Below are 24,873 nucleotides of genomic sequence, written 5' to 3'. Positions count from 1 at the left end.
GAGATTTTCAAAGTCTTTCCCTTCACATTTATTTATTTTTGTAATATTAAAAAGAACATTTGGATGACAGCACTTTGCTTTTTCAACATACATAAGAACATCACAGGAAGATGCTCCTCTTAACAGCATTTTAATTCACTCAGCTGCTTGTGAACAAAATGATTCAATTATCTTGTTGCTTCTGCATTGAACATAGGGTCAACTGTCAACTTTAACAGTACAGAACACTGATAGGGGGTTAGAACTTAAAAGTAAGCCCAAGGGATTAAAACAAGCATGATATTTAAGTAGTTAACCACATATGCATACACTGCTGTGAACAATAGCTGAGGAGCTTCTGTATGCCCTAGGGGTCTCTTATTGAGAGGAAGAACATCCCTCAGGTAGAAAGCACTTTCTAACTTTCACAATGTTCAGCAAATAATGGGACAACAGGGAGGTGCTTGGTTATTCCCATTTTACAGATGGGCAGAGCTTCAATCATGGGACAATATCCTGCAAAGCAACTGGTATTAGAACTAGCCCTCTGCGTCCCAGTCCGCCTCAATAGCAGTTAAAATAAAGGATACCTAAGAAAGTTGAGAGAAGGCTGCAGATGATGGAATGACTCAGTCAAGTATTCGGTATACCAAACCATACTGGTGCAGGTTCATTGGTTCGGATGATTTATCAAATATTTCATACAATGTCACCACTTTCCATACAAAGGATTTTTTTTGGTACTGCTTAGTAAGTAAGTAAAAATATTGCCTGACACCCTTTAGCAGATGTGCCTGTGTTGTGTATAAATAGGACTTCAATTTTTAGAGCTGAGGGGGGAAAAACTTCTTGTCTGCTGAGCCCACCCTTGCCAATTAACAGACTTCTGGAGGGGGGTAGCGGCTGTAACAGACTCTGGTCTTCTAGGAAGTGGACTGACACCACCAACAAATTCAATTTATAATCCCTGCCCTAAAGAGTATGCATATACAGCACCTGAATACTCCTCCTCAGAGTTCAGGTGGATAACTTACTGACCTTGTTTTAAAGAGACAATTCATTCAATTGCTGTGTTGGTGGTTTCACTGCTGGCTTGCTTTTACAAGGATAGTCATTGAATTTTCTGTCACAGATAGTGTAAACCTTGGATCTGGATCTGAACTTGAGGCCAAGCCGCCATGGCTTGCTGGAAGATGTGAAGTAGTACAGGATAGGGTTCAGGCAGCAGTTGAAACTGACCAGGGCCAAAGTGACCCGGCGCATTTTGTAAATTAAGTTAGTAAACAGGCAGCTTTGGATGAGCTGGACCCTCATCAGGAAGTGGAGTAGGTGAGTGAGATGATACGGAAGGAAGCATAGGATGCAGATGAGCAGGATGAGGTAAATGGTCCTCAAGGCCTTCTTCTTGTGAATGCTGTGTCTGGTGTGGTTGATCCGCTTGGCGATGAGAGGGTAGCTGATGAGGATGATGGCAAACGGGATGACAAAGCCGAACAGCAAGGCACAGACATTGTAGGGCAACATGCGATGGGTCCAGCTGGTCAGCGAGAAGTTCTCAAAGCAGGCAGTCTTGTTCCCTGTGCCCTTGTTGTGAAGGGGCCCCCCAAGGATAAGCGGGATCATGATGCTTGCAGCAGTGAGCCAAAAGCTGGTGACCACTGTCATGTAGTGGGTGACTTTAATCCGGATGTAGGTGAAGGGGTGCAGCACAGCAATGTAACGATCCATGCAAATGCAGGTGAAGAAGGCAATGCTGAGGTAGATGTTGATGTAGTACAAGGTCCCGGTGATCCTACAAGCCATGTCTCCAAAGATCCAATTGTTCTGGTTCAGGTGGTAATGGATTTTAAAGGGCAATATACACACGAACAAGGTATCTGCTACAGCCAGGTTGATGAGGTAGATGGAGTGCGAGGTGTGCTTAACATTGCAGGTCAAAAGGTAGAGAGCTAAGATGTTTTCTAGCAGTCCCAGTACAAAGACAATGCTGTAGATGACAGTGAAGAGATGGTACTGGAAGTCTGCTTCAACTAGTGTTGCATTAGAATGTCCCGTGGCCAAGGTACACGAAGTGTTTTCCATGCTTTCTGCTGCAGGAGAACAAGTTCTGTGGGGATACCCTAGATCAGTCTCTTCTTTCCAAAGATGAGCAAGTCCAAAGCTCCAGGAGCTCTCTGTGAGAACTCAAGTTGTTACATCACCCAGTTCTGGTTAAAAATGTAACTAAAGCTTCTATGCTCAGTAAGCCTAATAAGATATAAAAATAAGCATTAGTGTGGTTGGGAAAGACCTTTCTGTCAAGTTACAATCAAAAAATATCCCCTAAAACAGGAGACTGGCTGAGATTAAGTAGCCGCAGCCCCCAACTCATTTACATTTAACAGGCAGCTGGAGGAGACCAGTTACAGGAGCAAGTCAAGCCCCAGTTCTCTGAGATTAGGCATCCAAATTTAGGAGTGGTTGTGTGAGTTTGAACATTGAACTGCGCCTAGCAGACCTGACTTCTGTTTCAGGCAAGTCATTTCATCTCTCTATGCCTGTTGCCCCTCCTACCCTATGTCTTAGACTGCAAGCTCTTCAGTGCAGGGGCTGTTTCTTGTGATGTATCTGTACGAAGCCAAGCACACATGGGCTTGGGTGTCAGCTGGGGCCTGTAGCTAATACAAATAACCTCTTGAAACAATTGGGATACCACCTCACCATGCAGTGTTTGTAAAGTGCTTTGAGATCCTCTGGTGGGAGGCCCTAGTAAAGTAGATACTACTATTCATTATACATTAAAGGGGTACAGTCAGTCCCCTCACTTGCCCTGTTGTTACAAGAAGCACCAAAGATTGTTATAACAGATTAGAGAGGTGGGGGGAAATAGTTTCACTTTGTGTAATCAGACTTGCTGTTCACCCTGTCATGCCAATCTGTTGGTGTGGGTCTTTCAGATAACAGAGTGGGGGAAAGGGAAATAACTGCAAAACCACACTGTGGCAGAATATTTCACCAGAGCAGGATCTAAACAGCCAGTGACAACTCTATGATTTGACCCTGTCCCTGACAAGAAAAAAGGACAACCAAGAAATTGCAGCAGGCCTAAAACAAACGTACTGATTCATGCACACAGACAAGGAGGTTGCAATGGTCTTGGAGCTATCTTAAATTTAATTCTCCATCTGAGGAGCAGCCAGGGTGATGTGTGAGTGGAGAGGATACTAGTAAATGAAGTGAGCAGTGGGGTTTTGAATAGGTTGTAGACTTTGTCTAAAGGAAATAGGAGGAAAGAGAGAGTAATTTTACAGCCCACTAACCGAATGACGGACAGAGCAGACTGAGTAAGTCCGTAAGAAGCAGAGGTAGCATCATGCAGGAAAATATAAGTTTTTTTCCCCATAAGTGTCATTTAACTGACAACACCAACCCACTCAAGTTAAAGGAAAATCTCAAAAACTCTCACTTCTCAAGCAGTCTGGGGGTGAGAAATGACTAGCAGAGGCACAAAATCTACATGCCCAGCATTACCACAATGAAAACGGTGACTAATATTCTAGTTGTCTGCTGTGAGTACAATCTTGCACAGCTGTGCTAAAGCCACCATCTAAGTAGACATCAGAAACCAGGTCTGCCCCACTGAAAGAGGACATTGAGAAGTCATTAAGTTCAGAACTGGTAAGATGAGTAACTCGGTTTAGATGTTCCACTCCCTTAAAGTGAACCTGCTTTGGATGAATTATAGCAAAATGAGGATCAGAGAGGGAAGAAGTAACACTGAAGACATTCCATCATCAGCTCTTTACGAAACAAACAATTTAGCATCACAATACACATCGGAAGTAAATAAATCAAAGTGTCTTCATTATACACAAGCGGGTAGAGGTAGCAGCAAAACTCTCCCTGTCAGTTCCCCAGGTACAGTCAACTTCTCCCTATTGTAAATAAACTAAATTGTTTACTGATGGTTCTCCTATTACCCTACAGCCCCCATTCTGCTAGTAAATCAGCTTGCAGGACCAGTGCCTACATCTCTTTAAAAACCCCAATTCTTTCTGCCCTATTTATCAGCACCCATTTTACTACTTGCATTTCAGCTTGGATAATGAAAATCACCATCGTGAGTTTCACTTGCCAAGCTCTCCCTGGTGCAAAAGTTCTGATTTGCAAACCTGGTAGTGAAGAGGAAAAGGTCTGTTGGATTGGAAAAAAAGTTTCCATTGTTAGTAACGTAAACATTTCTGCTAGTCACAGGATAAACCCTTGTTTTTACAAAATTCAAATTTCAGGTCAAACTGTGATTTGACAGCATCCCTTTTAAAGCACCAGAAATGCATTCCCAATGTCAGGGTGCAATGTCCAATGCAGATTACATCCAAGTAGAAGGATGTAACAGCATAACAAGATATTTAAAGCAATAAATAAATAAAAAATTAGCATATAAGATGGTAGGTTATTTTCAAACATTTACCATGGGTGTTGCAAAACTAACTCAGCCTGATAATTTGGAGAGGGGCTTTCCAGCTTGTATTAAGATGTTGGCATTCCTTTAAAAAAATCCAGACGCTAAACCAAGGATCATGCTGATTAGATGTTTTTACTTTAGAAGTGCTTGTATAAGGCACTAGCTTCTGAACGTGGAACTGACCAACTAACACCAGATCCTCTAGCTAGTTAAGTTGGGTCGTTCAGCTATTGGACAGACAGATGATGAGAGGGTTTTAGTTTTACCCAAGTTGAGAAACAAGATGGCAGCTGTGGGGGTGGGGGGTTGGTAAAAACATCTGTAGAGAGGCTGTAATTTTAGAGCCTGCACTTGTGGCCGGATTGATGGACAGCCAGAGAGCCTGGCCTGCCAATTGCCCTCATCTTGCACCACGCGGCGTCTCATGACAAATCAAGAAAGGGAAGTGAAAGAAACAAAAACTCACCCACCATCCCCAGGCCATTTTATCTCACGCGAAAAATGCAACGAACACACTGGATCCTGTGAAGACTCTTCACAAAGCAGAGGCTTGACGCTGAGCTCTCCTGTCTGAAGTGAAGCACCAGAATAAAGTCACATTGCAAAGCATACAGCAAAACCCTCCCACCTTGCTCTGCAGAGAGAAACCACAGGAAGTGCAGAGGTAGGCCAAGAGTTCCAGTTCATACTCAGAATCGGCTGGTAGGTGAACAGAACGTTGCCCAGCATGTGTCACGCGAAACTACAATGAGATGAGTTTCAGTTTTGCCAGCTCGTGAAAGGCAGTCTTTCCGTGCACCAGCTCGTGAAAGGCACAGTCCCATGTTAGTTCACAACTGTGACAGGCACCTGAGCTACTACACAGCCCTAGGTCTCTCCTTAGCAGAGAATGCGAATGCTTCCAAACCATGGGCTAGTACTTGACTTTAGCCTGAGCCTAAATCAGATTCATTCCACTTGTAATTTTTTCTGTATTTTAACCAATGCTTTTCTTGGTAAGGAGAAATGGCAATGATGTGGGAAGGTTTAGGCCACTGGTCAACTCCTTTCCAGGGAAACAGTTGCCTAAATTTGATCTATAGCATCAGATTTCCTGTGTGACTGTATCTATGTGGAGCTCAGATACCCAGGTGAGTCCAAAGCAACATGACAGCTGGTCCCTTAACTGTTCTGCAATATGTCCAGTCTCTAGGATAATGACAGGGTGAGCCCAAAGCTATACAAGCAGATGCAGTCAGCACCACCCCTACTGAGACCCCGATGTTAACCTTCCCGACTGTGGCATTTTCCGGGGCTCCTTGGAATTGGCAGTGGCTGTTACTGTTAGTGCTAAGAATGCAGCTCCCAACTCACCCGTGTGTAACTGGGATTAGAAAGTGAGTAGGAACCAACCCGCTAGGCACGAAGGGAGAGAATAAAGTGGAAAATTCTTACCTCTCCTTCAGCAGGTGGAAGAAGTGGTTCCACTGATAAACCGTAAGGGGATGAAATACTTCATTTTGCCATCACAAACTCACAACCCTGCTGTCAAAGAGTTAATGCACATTGTACAGTCTTGCAACTAAGTATTAAATGGGATTTTTCATTTGTCTGAATAGGTTACTGGGTATCTAGTATCCCCCCAGTAACAAAAAGCACCCTCTTACCTTGAGGAGCAGACTGTAGGGCTCTGAACACCAGCTCTGCAGCCAAGGAGATAGCTTATCACAGGGTCTTAGAGTTCAGTCTCATTTCCTGTATATCACAAGCCACCACCACCACCCAGCAACCAAAAGGAAACCAAATATTACAGCCCTCGGGAACCTAGACTTTGTGCCACAGGCAGAGAATGGGAGGGACTAAGATGCACCGATGCCCAGAGTCGCTGCAAATGTCAGGGAAATGAGTAAGTGAGATAGACCCTGATAATCTTGGCAGGTCACCTGCATCCACACACTGCAGAGGAAGGTGGGGGGAACCCCCCCCCCAGTCACTGACAATCTGACCCTCTCTGGCCAGTTGCACCGGTCCTTCTCAATAACTGCAACACCAGCACATAAGGAGGAAGGGCTAATTAATAAAGTTGACATTAGGCACTTTCTTTGTGCACTAAGGATGATTTTTGCAGCAGGACCCGGCCACGCACTCGTGTTTCACTGAGCGATACGTTTGCTTTCGTTTGGGAAGAACCACAAGACACTGAAGTTTGCACCAACCAAGCCATAAGACATCACAAAGCTTTAAAAGAGAGAAAGCAAAAGGCAGAACAAGATGATGTTATATAAGAATAACTCGTTTCAGTCTCTCTGCCAAAAACTTTTGCCACCAAAATGAACTGTTGCATAATATGCGCAGCAAAACAGGCCAGCCTCCAGCACACCTCGGTCTGACTTTTAGCTCTCAGTGAAGTCAATGCTCAACTGCCTGCGGCATGGGGCAAACAGAGTCCCACTCAAGGACGGCTGGTGTTTTGGTGCCATTCACAAGCCAGGCCAATTAACACACAATATGATGCTGATTGTATCAGACCTAGTCATAAAATAGGCTAAACTTAAGGTTTAAGTGTCACAAAAAAGGATCCTGATTAAAAAAAAAAAAAAAAAAGGCACCCGTGTGTTCTCCATCCTGACATGCTCCTGTGTTGATTCACGTGTGCTTTGTGCACTGATAAGAGCAGAAAACAATCCACAGCACCAGCTCGCATGCTGAAGTGATCCAAGAGCAAGCTGGATTCTGATTTGCCTCTTGTATCATCATCAAACTCAGCTTCCACTGCAGTTTTGTCAGCCAGGCAGCTGACAGCAGGAGCTCCCAGCTGCTAGTCCACAGCCCTTGGCAGCTGGGCTGCCCCACTGTTGGCCCCGGGCGGCTGGGTCTCCCACTGTCACCACTGCGCATTAATAACTGTAATAATCTGACATTTTGCTGCAAGTGTATCAAAAAAATTTGCGAGCATAACATAATACTTGTTCTAGCAAACTTTTCTTAAGCAAATAGGTCTTCTCTGGCTTTTCCAAATGACCACAATTAATTACACTTCCGCAATTTTCCATGTCTTGTCTGCAGCTCAGCTGCGCTTATTTGACAATCATCCCGCGATTCAAGTTGGGCCTTCATGATCCATACATAAACGACTGTGTCTCCTGCTGGTCTGCAAGAGGACAGGGATTACTAAGAATAGGGGTAGAGAGGAGACAAAGGTTTGCCTACTGGTCTGACCCCATTCTGTCTGTGCCTTGGGGAAGTGACGCCCCTCCACACACAGGTCCCTTCCCTGTGTGTTGGAGGAGGCAGGAGGCGAGGGGAAGACAGTATGTGAGTGCGTAGCCAGTGGAATGACCCAAGTAACCTAGAACCAGCTGTCCGTCGCCCAGAGTTACCAATCCTTCCACCCGGGCAGCCTCTAGGCATGTGGACAAATGACGTGGAGATGCCTCTAGCCACAATCAATGGGGTTTATTGAGACCCGGCTGCGTATCAGCATACAAAGCGAGTTCCGGAAATCTCCGCGACACGGCCCCCACCAACCGAGTTCTTTCAGGCACGGCTGCACGTCTCACAGGGCTGCTATTTTGCTGCGTTACCTTCTGTCTTCAAGTCTGCGAGGAGAAAAAGGGAAAACATTGATGTGGAAAGAAAGAAAAACCCAGCCCCACCTGAAAGCACTTAAGTTTCTGTGTTTCTTCATTTCCTGCCTGGGCTCCGTCCCCACACACGTGGGCAGATGGCTGGGTGGCTCGGCAGCCAGTGCTTCTTGGGAGAAGTGCCATTAGAACGGGCCAAAACCGACAAGCTGCAGCGTTTTCAAGGCCCGCCCAAGAGCTCTGCTTTGTCTCCAGGCGGGTTGTGTTGCTCTTTGTTCCCCGAGTCCTGCTCTGGCACCTCCAAGAAAAATCAAAGGAGGCCTCCTCTGCTGCTGTGGGGGATGAAACCTAACCCCAGTTTAACAGAGCCTTGGGGAGCCTTGACAGCTTTAGCAAGCCCTGGCTGCAACGGAGCGGGCCAGGGAGGGCCGGTGGGGCTAGCTGAGATGGACGCTCTGTGTTTGTTAAGGATCCTTCATTACCAGCTCACCCGAGCCCTGGGTGAATTGCTGGCTAACGAGGAGAGGAAGATTCTACAATGAGCTGCAGGGAGAAGCAGTGGCTCACAGGGAGGGCACTCCAGGGAGATGGGGGCCCCAGAGAGAGCCAGTAAAAAGTGAACCACTGAAGTCCGTTTGTCCCCACCCCACCTGTAGAAGTAAACTGAGTTTAGTTTATTCACTGCAGCTGCCGTGTGCCTGGGGACAGCCCGGGGGTCTACGCAGCACAGGATCACCAGTTACACAAGCTGCCCCATATCGCCACCCTCCATCCTTTGTGCCCTCAACCCTGACCTGGCCAGCTAGGGCACAGTGCTGTGTAGCTGTCAGGATACCTGGGTTCTACTCCAGTGCTTCTGCCACGGAGCCCATGTGACTTTGAGCGAGTCAGTTTTGCCTCTCCATGCCTCAGTCTCCCCATCCTCCGCAATATTACACGTCTTTCTAAAGGGCTGAGAGCGCTATGGACGAAGTAGCTCCGTTAGGTACTTGATTATTGTATCATTTCACAATGGTGGCTCGCATTTGTCACTACGGCAAGGCTTGCTTGGCGAGTGAGCTAGGAATTATTTCAATGTCCCCATCCTTCTCTCTTGGAGCGGATCGCTAATCTCATCAGAAGCAAGTACACATGTTTGTGGCAAAGATTTCATGGATTCCCTTTAATGGGACACTAACACAGTGTCGATTAGTGTCCACACGGATTCGATTTAGAAATAAGATAGTCTTTCCCCCATCAAGACATCATCTTATCACATTCTGCCTGCAATAAAATCACTTTTATTAATATCCTCCCTCCCTACAAGGGATATGAATTTTGGATTGTATGAATTTATAATCTTCTGAGAGAGAGAGAGATGGCCTTTTGGGGGGGGGGGGCGCCGTGTGGGGCGGGGACACTTCTATGAAGCAGTACCTGAAATAAACAGCTTAAAATAGTTATCATGTCTCTGCTCACAGGAACCCCCTGGATTTCCATCTCCTGTTCTGGACAGGTTAAGCAACAGGTCTTATCATTACAGGTTCTGTGCAGTAACAGTCCAGTGAGAGGTGGGAATGAAGATGCGAGCAAATTCTGGATATTTGGCTGGTGCCCACTACCCTTCTCAGCCCGCTGTGAAATATTTAAAGAGGGTAGTAGCTCTATTTGTTATGTGCAAGAGACTAAGAGTCTCGAACCCTGGGTTCTGTTCCTGTCTCTGGGAGGGAAGGGGTCAGGTAGTTAGAGCAGGGGAACAGGTGCCAGAATTATTGGATCCTCGACTTCACTCAGCCACTCATTTGCTCTGTGACCTCGAGCAAGCTGCTGCCCCTCCTTGTGCCGCAGTTTCCTCATCAGAACGGCCATAACGCTTACGTGGGTATAACGAGGCTTCATTAGTTCGTTTGTACCGACAGAGCACCGTTCATCCAAGAATCTCAATGCCCTTTGCAAACTTTATGATGAATGTTTTACCAGTGGAGAAAACTGACCAGGAAACATGATGTCACATTGCAGCGAGCGCCCATTACGACATCGGCACTCAGTGGCATGTGGCTATAAATAGCCTGTGAGACGAATAATGGCACAGACGGTCTTGATTGCAAGGCTGGGGCAGGTTACTGCTGCCTTCAGAGGCAGATCCGACTGCACTGAAGGAGCCTTGCGATGCTCGGTGTTCCCTCTGACGGGAAGTCCATGGATTCACTTACCAGCTTCATCGTACTCCACAGATTTCAGGAAGAGTCCAGCTGCCGGAGCCATGGTGTTTAGTGGATAAGCCAGCGGGTCTCTGATCTCTAATAGTTCCTTTATGCGATAAGGAGCCAGCCTGCCTTGGCCAACTGCTACCAGAGCCCCTGCCATCCTTCGTACCTGAAACGACAGAGAATCTGGCTTAGAAATACCGCCCCATCGTTGCCCTTGTAAAAAGCAGATGTGAAAACCCTCTGCCCGGCACCTGATGCTTTCAGTGTAAACCAGCAGGGCCCAGGGGCATGTAATGTCCCATAACTACCAGGCCAGCGAATTAGCGTATTGAGTGATGCTTCACGCCCTGCAGTTCAAGGCAGCATGCCCGGTCCCTGTCACCCTGGGAGGAGTCCTGCCAACACACACTGGTTGAGAAAAAGTGGCCTGAGAAAATTCCAGCACTGGCGACTGGTAAATTAAGCCCCTTACTCAAAGGAAGGTGAGATAAACCGGCCCCTGCAAGAACATGTTGTCTCTCTGGGGCCTCTTCTGCAGGTATTTTTAATGCCACCACTGGCTGGGGGAAGCTCCCATCACTCATCCCAGCTAACTCTGTGCCTCTGTCCGGACCCAAAGGGCTGGGCGTCTCCTGAGAGGTCCTGAGTGGGAATTAAGGGGGCTCTGGCCCTTGGAGAAGATTCCAAGCTCCGTGGTCTATTCTATGCTGGGCTTCTTTACTGAGATGCCAACCCAGGGGCTCCATCACGGCACAGACCCGCTAGGTGAAACACCCGCGGCTGGCCTGCGTCAGCTGACTTGGGCTCACAGGGCTGTAAAATTACAGTGGAGACGTTCAGGCTCGAGCCGGAGCCCAGGGTCTGGGACCTCCCCCAGTCACGAGGTCTCGGAGCCCGGGCTCCAGCCTGAGTCCGAACGCCCACACTGCGATTTTGCAGCCCCACAGCCTAGCCTCGCGTGCCCAAGTCAGCAGACGCAGGTCAGCCGTGCGTGCTTTAGTGTGGTGTAGACGTAACCAAAGAGAACCAGGCCGAGACCAGTCACCCCAAAGAGCCCTGACTCTCTGTCCATACAGACCTGGGTTGGACTTGATATGGCAGTCTGGAGCTTCTACATCTCCCAGAAGCACCCCTTGGCCTTGCTCTTTTAACTCCCAAGGTGTGTCTACCCTCAACGCAAGCCCAGGGTTAGCAGAACGCGAGTCAGCCTGCCCTGGGTTTGTTACCTTAGGGCTTGAGCATCTACACCCATTCGTAACCCCAGGTTAGGAATCGTTGAAACCCAACCTGGGGCTCCAGCATCTACATTGCATTATGCAGGTCCGAGTCCAGCCAGGCGTATCCCAGACTTCCTAGCGCCCTCCCACAATGCGGCCACTCTAGCCCTTCGTTCACGGGGCTGTGTGGGAAAACTGGACTGTCCACCAAGCATGACTGTTCAGAGGACAAAAAGTCAGCCCATGGGACTGTGGGAAACTCCCAGAACATGAGTCCAGGGGAGGCTGTGTCTACACTGCAAAGCAATAGGGCTTGAACCCAGGCTTAGAGCCTCCTGGAACAGAGTGATGTGTGTGTACACGGAAGAGGGGTTAGCGGTGAGCCTGAATGCAAACCCTGGGCTTACACAGCAGTGTAGACATGCCCTGAGACCCCGCCTTTCTGACACCCCCTCATGCATGGCCCCTGCTCCCCCAATGCTCTGGTGAGCTCCAGCAGCTGCCCCCATCTCCAGCCTGCAGGGGGCAGGACACTGCGCTGCAGTGATAGGCAGTGGCCCCGGCTGCACTACCGCTGCTGTGATTTGCTGGCTCCATGCGTCTGCCCTGCTCAGTGGTGCCTGGGGACTGCAGGCAGCCGTGACAGCTGCCACCAGTGACACAAATCAGCCCAGTGACCTGCAGTGGCCAAAGGAGGAGGGGTGAAGTGCAGACCAAATTCCTGGGCCCTCTGCATTATATTCTGAGCCCCCCCACCCCCCCTAACTGGAGCGCACGCGTGGGCGGAGAGCGAGCAGAGCGGAGGCGAGGAGCAGCAGTGCCCACACATCCCTCTGCGGTAGGAAACTAACAAGCATGTGACAGAGCTAGAGCTGGGCTTTCAAACTCAAGTTACCCAACCAACCTTGTTTCCAGGCGGGGGAGACTCGGGGGCTCGTTTCTCTCTCAAAAAGCCAAAAACAAGCGAGTCAGATGAGAGGAAATGCCCCCGCAGCCAGCAATCTGACATTTCAAACACCTCCTCCGATCTGCGTATCACACCTCCCCCCCGCCACTCGCTGATTTCGTCCACACTGGGAGAACTGGAGAAGTCATATTTAGAACACACCCATCACTCGAGCATCTAGGCCAACAGTTGTCCTTTCCCTCTCTGTCCCTGAGACCGAAGGTGCTGCAGGGCTACTGCTGGTACTTGCAGTCATCAGTCCCAAGCAGCCTCCTATGCCAGAGGCACTGAGCATCTCTGCACGCAGGCTGTGCACGGCCTGCTGCCTGGCTCAGGCGGCAGAAGCCAGCGCCCGCTTGCAGCGGCTGCATTAACACGAGCGGCCACAGCCTGACAGCTCTTCCGCACATCTACCAACATGCAGGAGAAGCAAAGCTAAAAACTAGAGCACCAAGGATGCATGTAGGAATGAGGTCTGCCCACAGGATGCGCGGTCGCTCGTTAAGAGAGAGGCTCTGATAGATTGTACGCTCTTTGGGGCAGGACCGTCTTGGGACACGCTGGGGTCCTGGTCCACGAATGCGGCTCATGGGCACGATGGTAATACAAATCATTAATCAGAATAATCAGGCCCAACACCTCAATTCCCTTAAGCCAGCTGTGATAGGGTATGGGATGGCCTTTGGTTTCCATATGGCTGCTAGGAATTGAAACCCATTGTTGTGTTTTTCAAGGCACCGACTGCCCAGCAGCTAGTTAGTTACACACAGGAGCTGGATAGGTGTCCCTGCTAGCAAACAAGCTGCAAAACCATCAGCAACAGCCAGGTCCGTGTCCCATCCAGGCAAGGCAATGGTGGGGCCAGGAGAGTGGGCATCGGCGGGGATCCTGTTCAAAGCACACAGTGCAGCGGGAGAACGGAGATGATGGGGATTTCACAGCTCCCACAAGAGGGAATGCCCAAAACGGAGACTGTCCACCCATGGGCACTACCATCGCATCAGCCGGTGTCCCTTCAAGGGCCTTGGGCAGAATCAGGGGGGAGCTGATCCTGTCGGAGCGATGCTCAGTGCTTTCCGAATGTCAGGCCCTTTTAAGGCATCTCAAGGTGGGCACCCCGGAAAGCCCCAGGTTGGCCCGTCCAAAGCACTCTGCTCTGCTCCCACAGGCAGGCCGGCCGGCCGGCCGGCAGCACTGCAGAGTGGCTCCCCTCAGGCCGTGGGACATGGCAGTCCCTGCCCCAAAGAACTCACAGTCTAGAAGACAAGCCATAAGAGAGGGACGAAATTAACAAGTAGGTGGTGCAAGGAGCCAGTCAGCAGCTGAGCTCTCCACATGCCCAGGGCCCTAGTATTATCCCAACACTTCATTACGAGAATGTGAGCCTGAGCGGGTGGCCATGGGCCATAATCCGAACAGTACAGTCAGCAGGTGCTGCGAGGGCTCCAGACCTCTCAAGGAGAAGGCCCTTTGCTCCTCCTGGCTGCCTTTCCAAGGGCAAAGCTAGCCCAGTAGGGGTCTGGGGGGGATGGAAGGCACTGTAGATATGCTAGACGTTGTCTAGCCTTTGCTCAGGGTCCCTGCCCTGCAGGTTGCGGGGAGCGCTGTTCAGCCTCTCACAGGAGGGGACACTTCCATTTTGCTTTTATGCAAAAAGCACACTAAAAAGTTACATGTTCCCTTTTATATTATTGGCAGCCTGTCCTCAGCCGTGTCGCTGTCTCCTCCCCAGCTACCAATCAGCTCCCCCACAGCCTTCCCCCGCATGACTCAAGGGGAAAATGATTCCCGTATCCATGCCATGAAAAGCTGCCTCACCCCGCCTTCTGTGCTTGCTACTGCCTCTGCTCTCTCTCTTAGCCATCTCAGCTGAAGAGTTTAAATATCTTGCCTCCCTTCACCCCCAAGAATCAGAGCAGGACAAACGGAAGTTTCACACACAAACTCTAATGCAGGTAGCCAAGTGTGTACAGGATTTTTGTACAAACCCTTAAAAACCAAGGTCCGGTCTGGCTATGAAAGACCCTAGGACATCTGTCACAAGAGAAGGGTTTGCCCTGGTGTCTGCCCGCTCACTGTCACACACTGTGTTCTCTAGCTGCTCCCTGCCAACCCAGAGGTGGCTGCATTGCAGATCACAGGGCTGCTGACTGTGTGTACATAGTTAGGGGAGCATTTGGGGATGAAAACTGCTAGAGAAATTGGAATTCTATCACAGTTAATAACTTTGCATCAGGAATTTCCAGCCATTGGGATCCTCCTTCTTTTGGTGACCTATAAAAGTGGCAATAAAATTATGCTTGCACCCTATTTATTTAGCTTCTTTATGGTGCCACCCGATAATGAAAAACAGAAATATCAGGAATATCTAGTCTGATTTTGCTGGAGAAGCCAAAACCCTTGAGTTGGGACTCTCTCAGCCCTTAACTGAAGGGGCAAGGGGATGATTAAACTTTAACAGAAATGTCTTTTCTCCCACATGTTTGGCAGGCGTTTGAGTTAAAAGGGGTTTATGATTATATGATTCAGGGGGTTGGACTAGATGACCTCCTGAGGTCCCTTCTATCCCTGATATTCTATGATTATTTAGTATTTGAATTGTAGTAGTCCTAGGAGCTCCTATCACAGCTCATCTAAAAAGATCCCACCTCTTCTCAACTGCTCTGGGTACACATTCTTGAGAGTTAAGATCCCATAATCCTTTAAGCTCCACAGTCAACCATAGAAGCTTGGAAAAGCAGAGTAGACACAACCTGAACTGCTAATGTAATAAAAAAAGGAGAAACAAAAACTAAAAGCCCAGGCTCCTTCCTGCCCTTTATGCAGTGCATCATGCGGCAGCAGCAAAGGACACAAGCACATCCCAAAAGCCAGCTTTCAGGGCTACCTACTGCCTGACCCTTCTTCCCTCTTGCCACCAGGAAAAAACTCAGCACCTCCCTTCTGAAGAGGGCTGAGGAAACCTCCTTTCTGCTGATAGCATTTCCAGGAACAGAGTCTAGCAGCCTCTGAACTGGTACCTTTGCAGCCTAGCTGCTCTCCCAGGATCACCAACTGATCTCGTCAGAGGGATACACAGCCGAGTTTGCTAGCTAGGCTGCATGATCAACTCCCAGCCCTCCACCTCCCTCGTATACTGATGAGCTTATTCTGAAACTAGATTTATCTCCTGGCCCTTTGCATACTTCATGTTTGCACGGTGGCTTTCCTGTTAGGCTGCAGTCATGAAATGTCACTTTAAACTCCCCACACAAGCCTCGCTAGCGATCCATTTCTAGGGTTAAGGGCTGTTCTGTGGTCACTATCAAAGACACTGTCTAGTGGTTAGAGCTGGGGAAGTTCTGGACCCAGGAGATCTGGGGTCAGCTCACGGCATGACTGTAGGCAAGTCAATTTGCCCTTGAGAAGTTTAATGTGCAAAGGGCTTGAAGATCCCCAGGAAAATAAAGGGAGAAAGAGGCGAGGAATGGGAGCAGGTTCCAAAACCAGGCAGCCAGCTTCTAACAGGGCCAACCAGCAGGAGATACGGTTCAGTGGGGGTCACTGACGTGATTGGGACTTCATCCATTGTGCTCACGGCTCAAGCATTCCTAGAAGTCTGCAATTCACAAAAGCCCCGGACACGTAATTCCACCCAGCTCAGTGGCGACCAGCCTTTCAAGCTGGGCATTGTGTTTGGTGAGGTCCCGCAAGACCCCTCCTCAAGACGGCTGGAGCTTTGTGATGGTCTGTCTAGTATCCCGGGCGCTGAGAGGAAAGTTATCATGCAGGCTCAGGGGAGACACCAGGTCTAGTTTTCCAGATGCTCGCAACAGCCTTTGTGTCACACATCGCAGGGACGGGGAGTCCCACTGACATTTGGAGTTGGGCCACAGAACATGCTACTCCTGCAGGACAGGCCCACCAACTGCTATCTCATCACCTCCCGTGGGTCTCTCCAGATTTCCCACTAGCCTCGGATTTTGGGCACCAAACTGATTTTACCAGCAACCAATGAACGCAGACCGAGGGAGTCAGATCAAACACACAGAGGCCCAGCTGCCACGCTTACTTGTGCAAACAGCTGTTGTGCAAACGCAAGTCCACTTCCTTACGTGCAATTGGTTCTGCCCGCACAGAAGGGAAGGCTGGGGCTAACATCTGAGTTCCATTTGTATTTGTTTTATTAGGCTGTTTGTGCCCTTACAAGAAAAATGAAGACACAAATGTAAAGCGAATCCTGCAGGGACCTAAGCACAGCACTGTACAAGAGCAGGAAACAATTATCCAGGAGGTTGCATTTACAGTGGAGTAAACTCAGCTAATCAGGTTTGTCCTTGTTAAACCCACACACAGGTCAAACGAGCGAGGAGTTATTTAGATGAAGACAAAGCACCATCACTTTCCCACTAATGCCTTAATCCAATCAAAGCAGCCGACTCCCAGTGCTGTTAGCAAATAGAGGTTTGGGTTCGGTCTCAAAACCTTCAGATTGATGGGCCAACCCAGCACTGATCTGTTTTATGGATCTTCCCTGCTCAAGACAGCTAGGTCTTTTACTTCTCTACCTGCTAAGATCCTACATTTCAGCATGGATAAAACAAGCCCAGGTCTGACTGTGAAGAAACCACCCTTCTGGACACGCACTATTTAAAAAACAAAAACAAAAACCAGGAGTACTTGGCACTATTTTAAATTTTCCCCACTAGAGGTCACTGCCTGGTGTGAATCTAACTTCGATGCCTCAGTGTTTCAGGTCTGCCGGCTTTAAAGGGAGGCTACCCCCAAGGGATCTGGGATAGCCACACGCCCCGATCACCTCCTCCTCAGCCTCCCGGGGCAAACACATTGCACTCCTCGTGACAGTTCTCCTGGGGTGCCCACCCCTGCTTCCTTTGTCGAACGCATCCTGACTGCGCCTGTGGGTAGGTCGGTGCGCACAGTTCAAAGCGGAGCTGGGTTTCTGCAGGGATGGGGGAGGTTGTCATAGCAGACTGCAGTAGATAGTTGAGCAGAGATGGGAGCGTGGGGGGCTCAAAATATCACTGCCTGAGGCTGGGGCCTCCTGTCTAATGCCTAAAACACTCACCGGGAGGGAGACAGACAGACAATCTCTCTCTCTAAATTGTCCTTCCCGGGAACAGGCCTAAGTCCTTCCCATACCCTGAAGGTCTCCGCAGTCGCTGGGCACCCACGGCCAGGGAGTCTAAAAAGCTGCTCGGCCCATGATGCAAACAAAGCTGGTCTGCCAGAACGGAATCCAAAAGAGCTGCTTATTGATCCCCCAAAAAAAGACCAACCAGCCCTCTCTCTGCAGCTTGCTGCTGCCAGAACGTGACCATGGCTAAGACCCACCAACGAAGAACTGCCAATCCTTTCCGAACAATGAGCTCCATTAAACTGCGGAGCAGCCTCTCTTGGGAGGGGGGGATATGTGGTGAAAACTCCACTCCTGAATCATTTCAAAGCAGACAGGACAAAACTAGAGAACAGGGCAGAGCAGGGAACAATCCTGCAGTAGGGAATAATCTCCCTGGGAGAGGAAGTACATGGAGTAATGGAGCTTTTCCATCTCTCCTTTCTATAGTTCTACGTAGTATTTCATGATCCAAAACGCAAGAGAAAACTCCAGACGGTCCTCACAACGCTCGGCATCGTAACACAGAGTGAGACTGCCTGGCTATTGGCTGCAGCCACTCACACCACAGGGATAAGACAAGGTAGTTTGGAGACAATTAGAACTCCCACCCACATGACCTGGAACCTCCAGTCATTTTAGGAACAAACTTAGAGGTTCTGGTTGTACTGGCCCAAACGCAGAAATAAAAACAGCTAGGTTCTATTCCCAGCTCTGCTATGGATTCACTGCGTGGCCGAAGCAGTCATGGCACCTCTTTGCCTCAGTTTCCCCATCTGTCAAATAGGGAAGACACCTCCCAAGGATGGAGGGAAGTTTGCTTAGTGCTGGTGGGGTGCTTTGAGATCCTCAGGTGAAAGGGGCCAAAGGCGGATAGAACTATCACAATTGCGGCACTACACCGTACCTGTCTGTAGAGGAATGATCTGCTCTTGAATTCTAGCTCCCAAAACTGCAGCCCCCTAGGAAAAAAAAAAAAAGATCAGTTTTAAAAATGGTCTCTCTCAAACCAGCCCCCCGCAGCCCCAGGAGGGACCATAAATCACTGGTCAATTACAGGCAGGCAGGCGAATCAGTGTGAAGCCAAGTTTCCACTTCAGTGTTGGGGATCAGGGAGGGCTCTTTACATCAGAACAGTGACAGCTTCCTCTGGAGCCCAGATTCTCCAGCGGGAACTAAACTGAACTTGCAGACAGTCAGTTATGCAGTGAGCACACCCCAGCCCTCCACTCGCTGTAAACATCTGCGAGGGACAGGCAAACAGGCAAATTTCACAGTCCTGGAGTAAGAGAAACAGCGCTGGCCGAAACAAAGGAGACACCAGCCTTTGTCAGGGAAACGGCAGAGCAGATCTATGGGGGAAGCTGAAATGCTGCTTCTAAGACAGATGGCACCAGAGAGGCCAGGGCAGCTCGGGGCTGCACGGGACACGGGCTGCACGGGACATGCGTTGCACCATACCCAAAGCAATTTTCTCCCTCACCATCCCAGCTTGCTTCTTGCATGGAGCTTATAAGTAGTTTATACAGCAGCATCAACTCCAGGCCGTTCTCCACCCAACCCACACACAGCTCTGTCAGTCACACTGTGGCTAGCCCAACGCAGGTGGGGACGGGAAGAGGCCAGGATGGTCCTTCCCTTTGTGCCCTCGGCATCTGCATCACGCGGCCCATCTGGCAGGTTCTCTCTGCCCGGCGACAGATTGGAAAGGGGGGGCAGCTGCAGAGCTGGGAGGTAGCAGGGGGTGCGGCGGGTCTGGGCAGAGCAGCATCAGCAGAGCAGAGCAGAGCAGAGCAGCATCAGCAGAGCCGTGGAACGGTAAAGGCGCTGTGGGTCAGGACTGAGGAGCGTCGGCAGAGCTGCTGGGGGAGCTAGGAGGGGCACAGCAGGGGATGCTATGGGTCAGGATTCCAGGGCATCAGCAGAGGTGTGCTTGGGAAGTTTTGGTCCCCCGCTGCTCTGCCATTCACCTGTTCGCTCTCAATGGCACCAAAACTCAAGCACAAGAAGACAACTCATCTTTGTGCCACCACCACCGGACAGCACTGAGCCGCAGCCTCTCCCTAAATCTCTCCGTGACCTAAAAAATAATCAGTTTAAACTAGCGTGAGTGGGAACAAAAGACTAAAACAGGCTCCAGGAGAGAAGATTAAGGAGGAACAATTCCACTCAATCTTCTTAAGCCTTTGGGAGGAGAAGAGAGAATCAAACACCACCGGCCCTGTTTCAGTGCTCCCTGGATGGCACTCACCCGACCTGCCCACCGGGTTTCTGGTTACCAAGTAGAACACGCCTATAGCCCTCGGCTGGCGTTGGGGGGGGGTGCTGGGGAAGAGGGGTTCAGATCACAGTTTTAGTGCAATTAATAACCTCTCCCGTCAGGGAAGTTTTGGTTTTCTGATTTTTTCCTTAATTCCTTTTGGTCTGGATGCACTAAACTGCCCCACAGATTCTCAACCTGTTTGAAACACTAACCACAGCTCTGGCCCCGACCAGAACAAGCCGATGGGCCTCAACCCTGCCCTTCCACTCTCAGCTCCCCCAGACTGACCACGTAACTAGCACAGATAAGGACATCGCTGCAGTCCAGGGAAAAATCACATTTACCTGCACCATCCCCAATGAGCCAAAGGTTGCAGACATTCCCTGACCGGGGCAGCTGCAGGGGATCCTACTGTCGATTGTAATTATTGACTAGTGGGCTCACGTGGGCTGCTGCCAGCATGGTGGCGGTTTCTGGGGCCTTGCCTCCACTGGGGATTTCAGCCGTTCGTGACCAGCCACAGGTACAGCTGTCCTGGCACAGCCAGGCAATGCTACACTGCAGCAGAGAAGCGGTCACCGCGTAAGGGCAGGTTAAGCCACGCATGTGCAAATCGAATCTCTGTTCACAGTAGGGGCTGCAGCCCCATTGGTCAGTGAAACGGGTGGAATCCCCGTTCATCTGACTCTGCCCTAGGACAGCAGCCTCCCTGTATCAGGGCTAAGACCCCCCCCCCTTTTCTTCCCAGCCTGTGAGACCCAGAAGGGTTGCTGATTTTAATGTAGCTTTCGAGGAAGCAGATGTTGTGCTGGGGGTTCTTTCAAGAGATTCTTTTCCTGCCATTTCAGGTGGAACATGTTCTGACTGCCTGAAATTTGCCCCTCGCTGAGTAGCATGACCCTAAAATGCTCAAGGACAAAGCAGAGGGGAAGAGCCAGAGGGGAAGAGAGGGCCAGGCGCTCTCAGCAGGACTTGGTATTTACAGCGTAGTCCGGTTGCTGGGGAGATGTGGTCAATTTCAGGAGCACAGGTTTAAAACAAATAAAAGAAAGTATTTCTTCACACAATGCACAGTCAACCTGTGGAACTCCTTGCCAGAGGATGTTGTGAAGGCCAAGACCATAACAGGGTTCAAAAAAGAACTAGATACGTTCATGGAGGATAGGTCCATCAATGGCTATTAGCCAGGATGGGCAGGGATGGTGTCCCTCACCTCCGTTTGCCAGAGGCTGGGAATGGGCGACAGGGGATGGATCACTTGATGATTCCCTGTTCTGTTCATTCCCTTTGAGGCACCTGGCATTGGCCTCTGTTGGAAGACAGGATACTGGGCTGCATGGACCTTTGGTCTGACCCAGTCTGGCTGTTTTTATGTTCACTTATGGGATTGTCATGCCTGGGCTGGACAGCTCTGGGGTGGCTCTACACTGATGCATTACCTTGGCCAAGGGGGCTGGAGGGTTCTGGGCTGCTCGGTGGGGATGACGCGTCTCAGCCTGGCTTGGAGCTGCTCCACACAGGTGCTGCCCCACAGGCGAGGAGGCTCCAAAGCAAGCGGGAAATCAACACTTTTTATTTGCACCTGCCGGGTGGTCCCAGCTGATCCATTTAAAAGGCCCACAACCTCCTCAAGCGATTTCCAATTCAATTCTCAACGGCTGCATAGCCCAGTTTGCTAGCTCCCCCTCGTTAAAACTCACCAGACTCACCTGTGCTTTAACCAATCAAAAGCCACGCAGGATGCACATACCCAGGCAGGGCACTGCCCCGATGAGCTGAATCTAAATGGGGGCAAGCCAAGCGCAGACAGGATGCCTGGAACGGCAGGGGGTGCTGCAGGGGCAGAGCTGTGAGCATTCAGAACTGGATCAGCAGTGACGGATACAGGCTGAGAACAAAGTGCACTGGAAGAGCTGGGCGGAGACCTCCCAGCTGGAATGGCAAGGGAAGGATTTTTAGGTCAGGGTTCTGGACCCAGGCACATCTAGGGGGAGGAAACTTGCCCAGCATCTGAGCTACCCAGGGCTGCTGACCTCCCCACCACACCAAGCCAATCCGTCTGCTACTTTCAGAAGCACTAAATTCACACAAAACCAGCCTCTTCTCCCACTGACATGAAGATTGCTTTTGGCATTTGCTGTAATTAGGCAGCTTCTGTTCAGGAGGGGGGGGGGGGAGTCGAGTCATGAGGATCATTTGGCTGATGTAACCCGAGCAGACATCTCCCAAGAGGATGCACACAACCCGCTCTTCTCCAGGAGATGCAAAATGGGCCTTAATTGAGGCACTATTATTTAAACAGCAGGCACTGCAGTCCTTATGCGCAATTTTCCACCCCCCAATGGGGATTGGGGGGTGAGAGTCGATGGTTAATAATGACACCACCAAAGTCAACTCAGCCGCCGGAAGCTAATTTTTCCATGGCAGCCCAGCGCGGCTTCCTTTTTTGGGGGGGGATCTGACACTTGGACCTTGGCCAAAAGTTCACCTGAACGGAGCCAGGGATGGGAAACGAGGATGGCGGCTACTCTGCAGCTAGCAATGAACTAGTGCAGCAGTGAGTTGGATACGTTAAGAGGGGACACGAACGAAGCATGCAAAATAACGAATGGGACTTGGCGTATTTATCAGAAACCAGCATGACCCGTATGTGACAATACAAGGACAAGGGGACAGTCAATGAACTTGAAAAGCGGCCAATTCAAACCTGATCAAAAGGAAAGATTTTTTTTCCCCCCACATGATGCATAATTAGCCGGTGGAACTCACTGCCACAAGATGTCACCGATGCCAAGAAGTTTAGCAGGATTAAATGGGTATGAGGCATTGATAGAGTTAGAATAGTACATACTAAAAAACACACCAAACAAGAGTTTTGGCAGGATAATTAGTAGGAGCAGTATTGCAATACCTAGGATCCCTAGTCATGGACCAGGACCCCATTTTGCTAGGCACTGTACAAACACAGAACAAAAAACGACAGCCCATGTCCCACAGGGTTTATAATCTACATATAAAACAATAGACAAAAGGTAGATACAGACTGACAGGGGAGTGCAAGAAAACCATGAGACAGTGTTGGTCAGCGTGACTGGCTGTGGTCTCAGCACACCAGCAACCTAACCTGTCAAGTTTTTTTGTAGGCATCGCGGAAAAGGAGGGTCTTAAGGAGGGTTCTGAAAGAAGATAATTCATTAGTTTTGTGGATGTTCACAGGGAGCTCCACTCCAGCAAGAGAGGCAGCACAGGGGACAGCAAGTGGGCAATGGAGGCTGGGATCCTGGACTGACTGGTGGTGGGACGGCGAATGAGAGATGGGGAAAGGCCGTGAAGGACCTTGAAAGCGAAGACAAGCAGCTTATATTTTCGATACACTAGAAAAGGGAGAAGCCAATGCAGGGTTGCAAAGAGAGGGGGCGACACGGTCAAAGCAACAGGCTCTGAGCGCGACAGGACTGCATTGGTCAATTCCAGAGAAAAGGATGTTGCAGTAATTGAGATGCAAGATGGCGAGAGCTGGATAAAGCCTCCGGCTCTGGGGCAGAAGCTCGCACTTGTGTGGTTTGGGAGTAGACTTTCCTTGGGAGCAGCTGAGAGACCATAATTGCCAATAGCAAGGTCTGGATCTTTGATGTAACTGGTACTGACCACGACCAGGATATTGGACGAGATGGAGCACCTGTCCGGCCCGAAGTTCCTAGAAGACATCTTTGAGGAAGCTCTCATCGCCCTCCTTAATAAACTGAACACACAGTGCGTACTCCAGGCGGCACTGCTTCATGTGTTTGGATAGACGGAGCCAGCCCTTCCTGCTTCTCTGCAGCCCCCTCCAGGACTGCTCAGGTGCACAAGCCTAGGTGCAAAAATTAACATTCTTCCAAACCGGGGTCAGCTGCTGAACCATGAAATGCATTCGCAGCCAAATGTCGAGAAAGAATTTCTACCTGTCAAGAGAGCTGGGGATGTAGCCTCCCTGTAGACAGCCGGCCCAGAGTCATCCAGAGACTGTCAGCACGTTGGCTGGCTCGGGAGATCTGTTTGTTTCAAACAAGCTTATTACAGAAAATGTTTATTTCAAAAAATATGTAAATCCCAACAAAGAAAGAAAACTTCTAGAGCATTAGCATCACCAACTTTCCATCTCATTGGCCGCTCTAACAAGAGCTAGAGAAGTAAACATGGATTAGTTCAGTGACTGGATCCATATGATTAGCTTGGGGTTTGCGTCTTTAACGAGAGAGCTTTTCCCCCAGCTGTTTAGCAGGTGTCTGAATTTATTCGTTGTTGCTGAAACAACAGTTTTGAACATCAAAATCCCCCTCTCTTTCCATTTAATCAGTTTTCAACTGCTTGGTGTCTGTGACTAGTTCCCCAGTCATCCAAAGAGTCTTTCAGGGAAACAGAGTGGAAAGAACTGAATTCATAATGTAACAAATACACCAGGTTGTTGGGTTTTTTCCTTCCACAAACCTTTCAGATCTTTCCTCATTCACCAGGAAGCAGCAAAAATAAAGACGGCACACACCCATTTCTCCCACTCTTTGCAGGTCACCTTTAGGAAATGGTGCAACTGTCTGAGAACACCGGAGATCCACCCAACATGGCCTTCCATTCCACGTGCAACATCGCTTCGTTGATATTCACCTTCCTTGGGATATAAACCCCACCAGCTTCCGGGCAACCTCTACTTAGCTGGGGTCAACTGGATTATTCCATAACTGTCCACTAGTGGGTGGGGGCTTCCTTCACTTTCTGCTGAAACAGCTGGTTCTGTCCGCTGAGCCAGGATACAGGATGAGATGGACTGTCTGATTCACCCTGGCCATTCCTAAGTCCCTGTGCAATTCAGGTACAATTCCACAGAGCCTCGTGGGGCTGGGAAGCAACAGATGCTGGAGACAGGAAGCGAGTGCTAGAGCTGAAGGAGAAATGGGGCATTTCTGTCCCTTCCCTCTCCATCGGCAGTCACATTTTTGATGAAAAACATGGCCAACCTTTCAACCAACTGCAGCAAGTGGACGGATTCCAAGGAGGGGCAGGGATAGAGCCAAGGGAGGGCGGAGAGGAGGAGGGAACCGTTTGAACAGGCTGGGGAGAGGGAAGGGCCTGGCCAGGAGGTAACAGGAAACGGCAGTGCCACGGGATCTGAGTAACGT

At 49.7% G+C, this 24,873-nt stretch overlaps 2 protein-coding genes across 7 annotated transcripts in view; both read right to left on the bottom strand.

Annotated features, from left to right (window-relative positions):
• Nucleotides 1-5: 5 nt before the first annotated feature.
• On the bottom strand, nt 6-7,688 carry LOC311532946 (lysophosphatidic acid receptor 6-like). Of its 3 annotated transcripts, none has more exons than XM_084651969.1 (4): nt 6,070-7,688; nt 5,858-5,947; nt 4,890-4,993; nt 6-2,226 (listed from the first exon to the last, which is right to left on the bottom strand). In XM_084651969.1, the coding sequence occupies exon 4, from the start codon at nt 2,059-2,061 to the stop codon at nt 1,024-1,026; it is 1,038 nt and encodes a 345-aa protein (XP_084508095.1). In that variant the 5' UTR covers nt 2,062-2,226; nt 4,890-4,993; nt 5,858-5,947; nt 6,070-7,688; the 3' UTR covers nt 6-1,023. The 3 variants fall into 3 exon arrangements, with proteins under 3 accessions (XP_084508095.1, XP_084508096.1, XP_084508097.1); XM_084651970.1 differs by having other exon boundaries at nt 5,858-5,944; XM_084651971.1 differs by having other exon boundaries at nt 4,894-4,993; nt 5,858-7,688.
• A 151-nt stretch (nt 7,689-7,839) lies between these two features.
• PUSL1 (pseudouridine synthase like 1) overlaps nt 7,840-24,873 on the bottom strand; it is a 65,571-nt gene continuing 48,537 nt past the window's right edge. For all 4 annotated transcript variants that reach the window (XM_084651974.1, XM_084651975.1, XM_084651976.1 and 1 more), the window contains exons 6-8: nt 18,362-18,416; nt 10,179-10,341; nt 7,840-8,001 (exon numbers count right to left, since the gene is read on the bottom strand). In XM_084651974.1, coding sequence (XP_084508100.1) covers nt 7,970-8,001; nt 10,179-10,341; nt 18,362-18,416 — 250 coding nt within the window. In that variant the 3' untranslated portion in view covers nt 7,840-7,969. The remainder of the gene's footprint in view (nt 8,002-10,178; nt 10,342-18,361; nt 18,417-24,873) is intronic.

This window comes from Lepidochelys olivacea, assembly GCF_965140295.1.
Source record: "Lepidochelys olivacea isolate rLepOli2 genome assembly, chromosome: 18".
Taxonomy (NCBI): Eukaryota; Metazoa; Chordata; order Testudines; family Cheloniidae; genus Lepidochelys; species Lepidochelys olivacea.
The sequence above is the reverse complement of the archived record's forward strand: the minus strand, read 5'-3'. Positions and strand labels throughout refer to the sequence as shown.

Bases quoted from the DNA above. Each gene is read 5' to 3' on its own strand.
- LOC311532946 (XM_084651971.1), bottom strand. From the start codon at position 2,061: ATGGAAAACACTTCGTGTACCTTGGCCACGGGACATTCTAATGCAACA.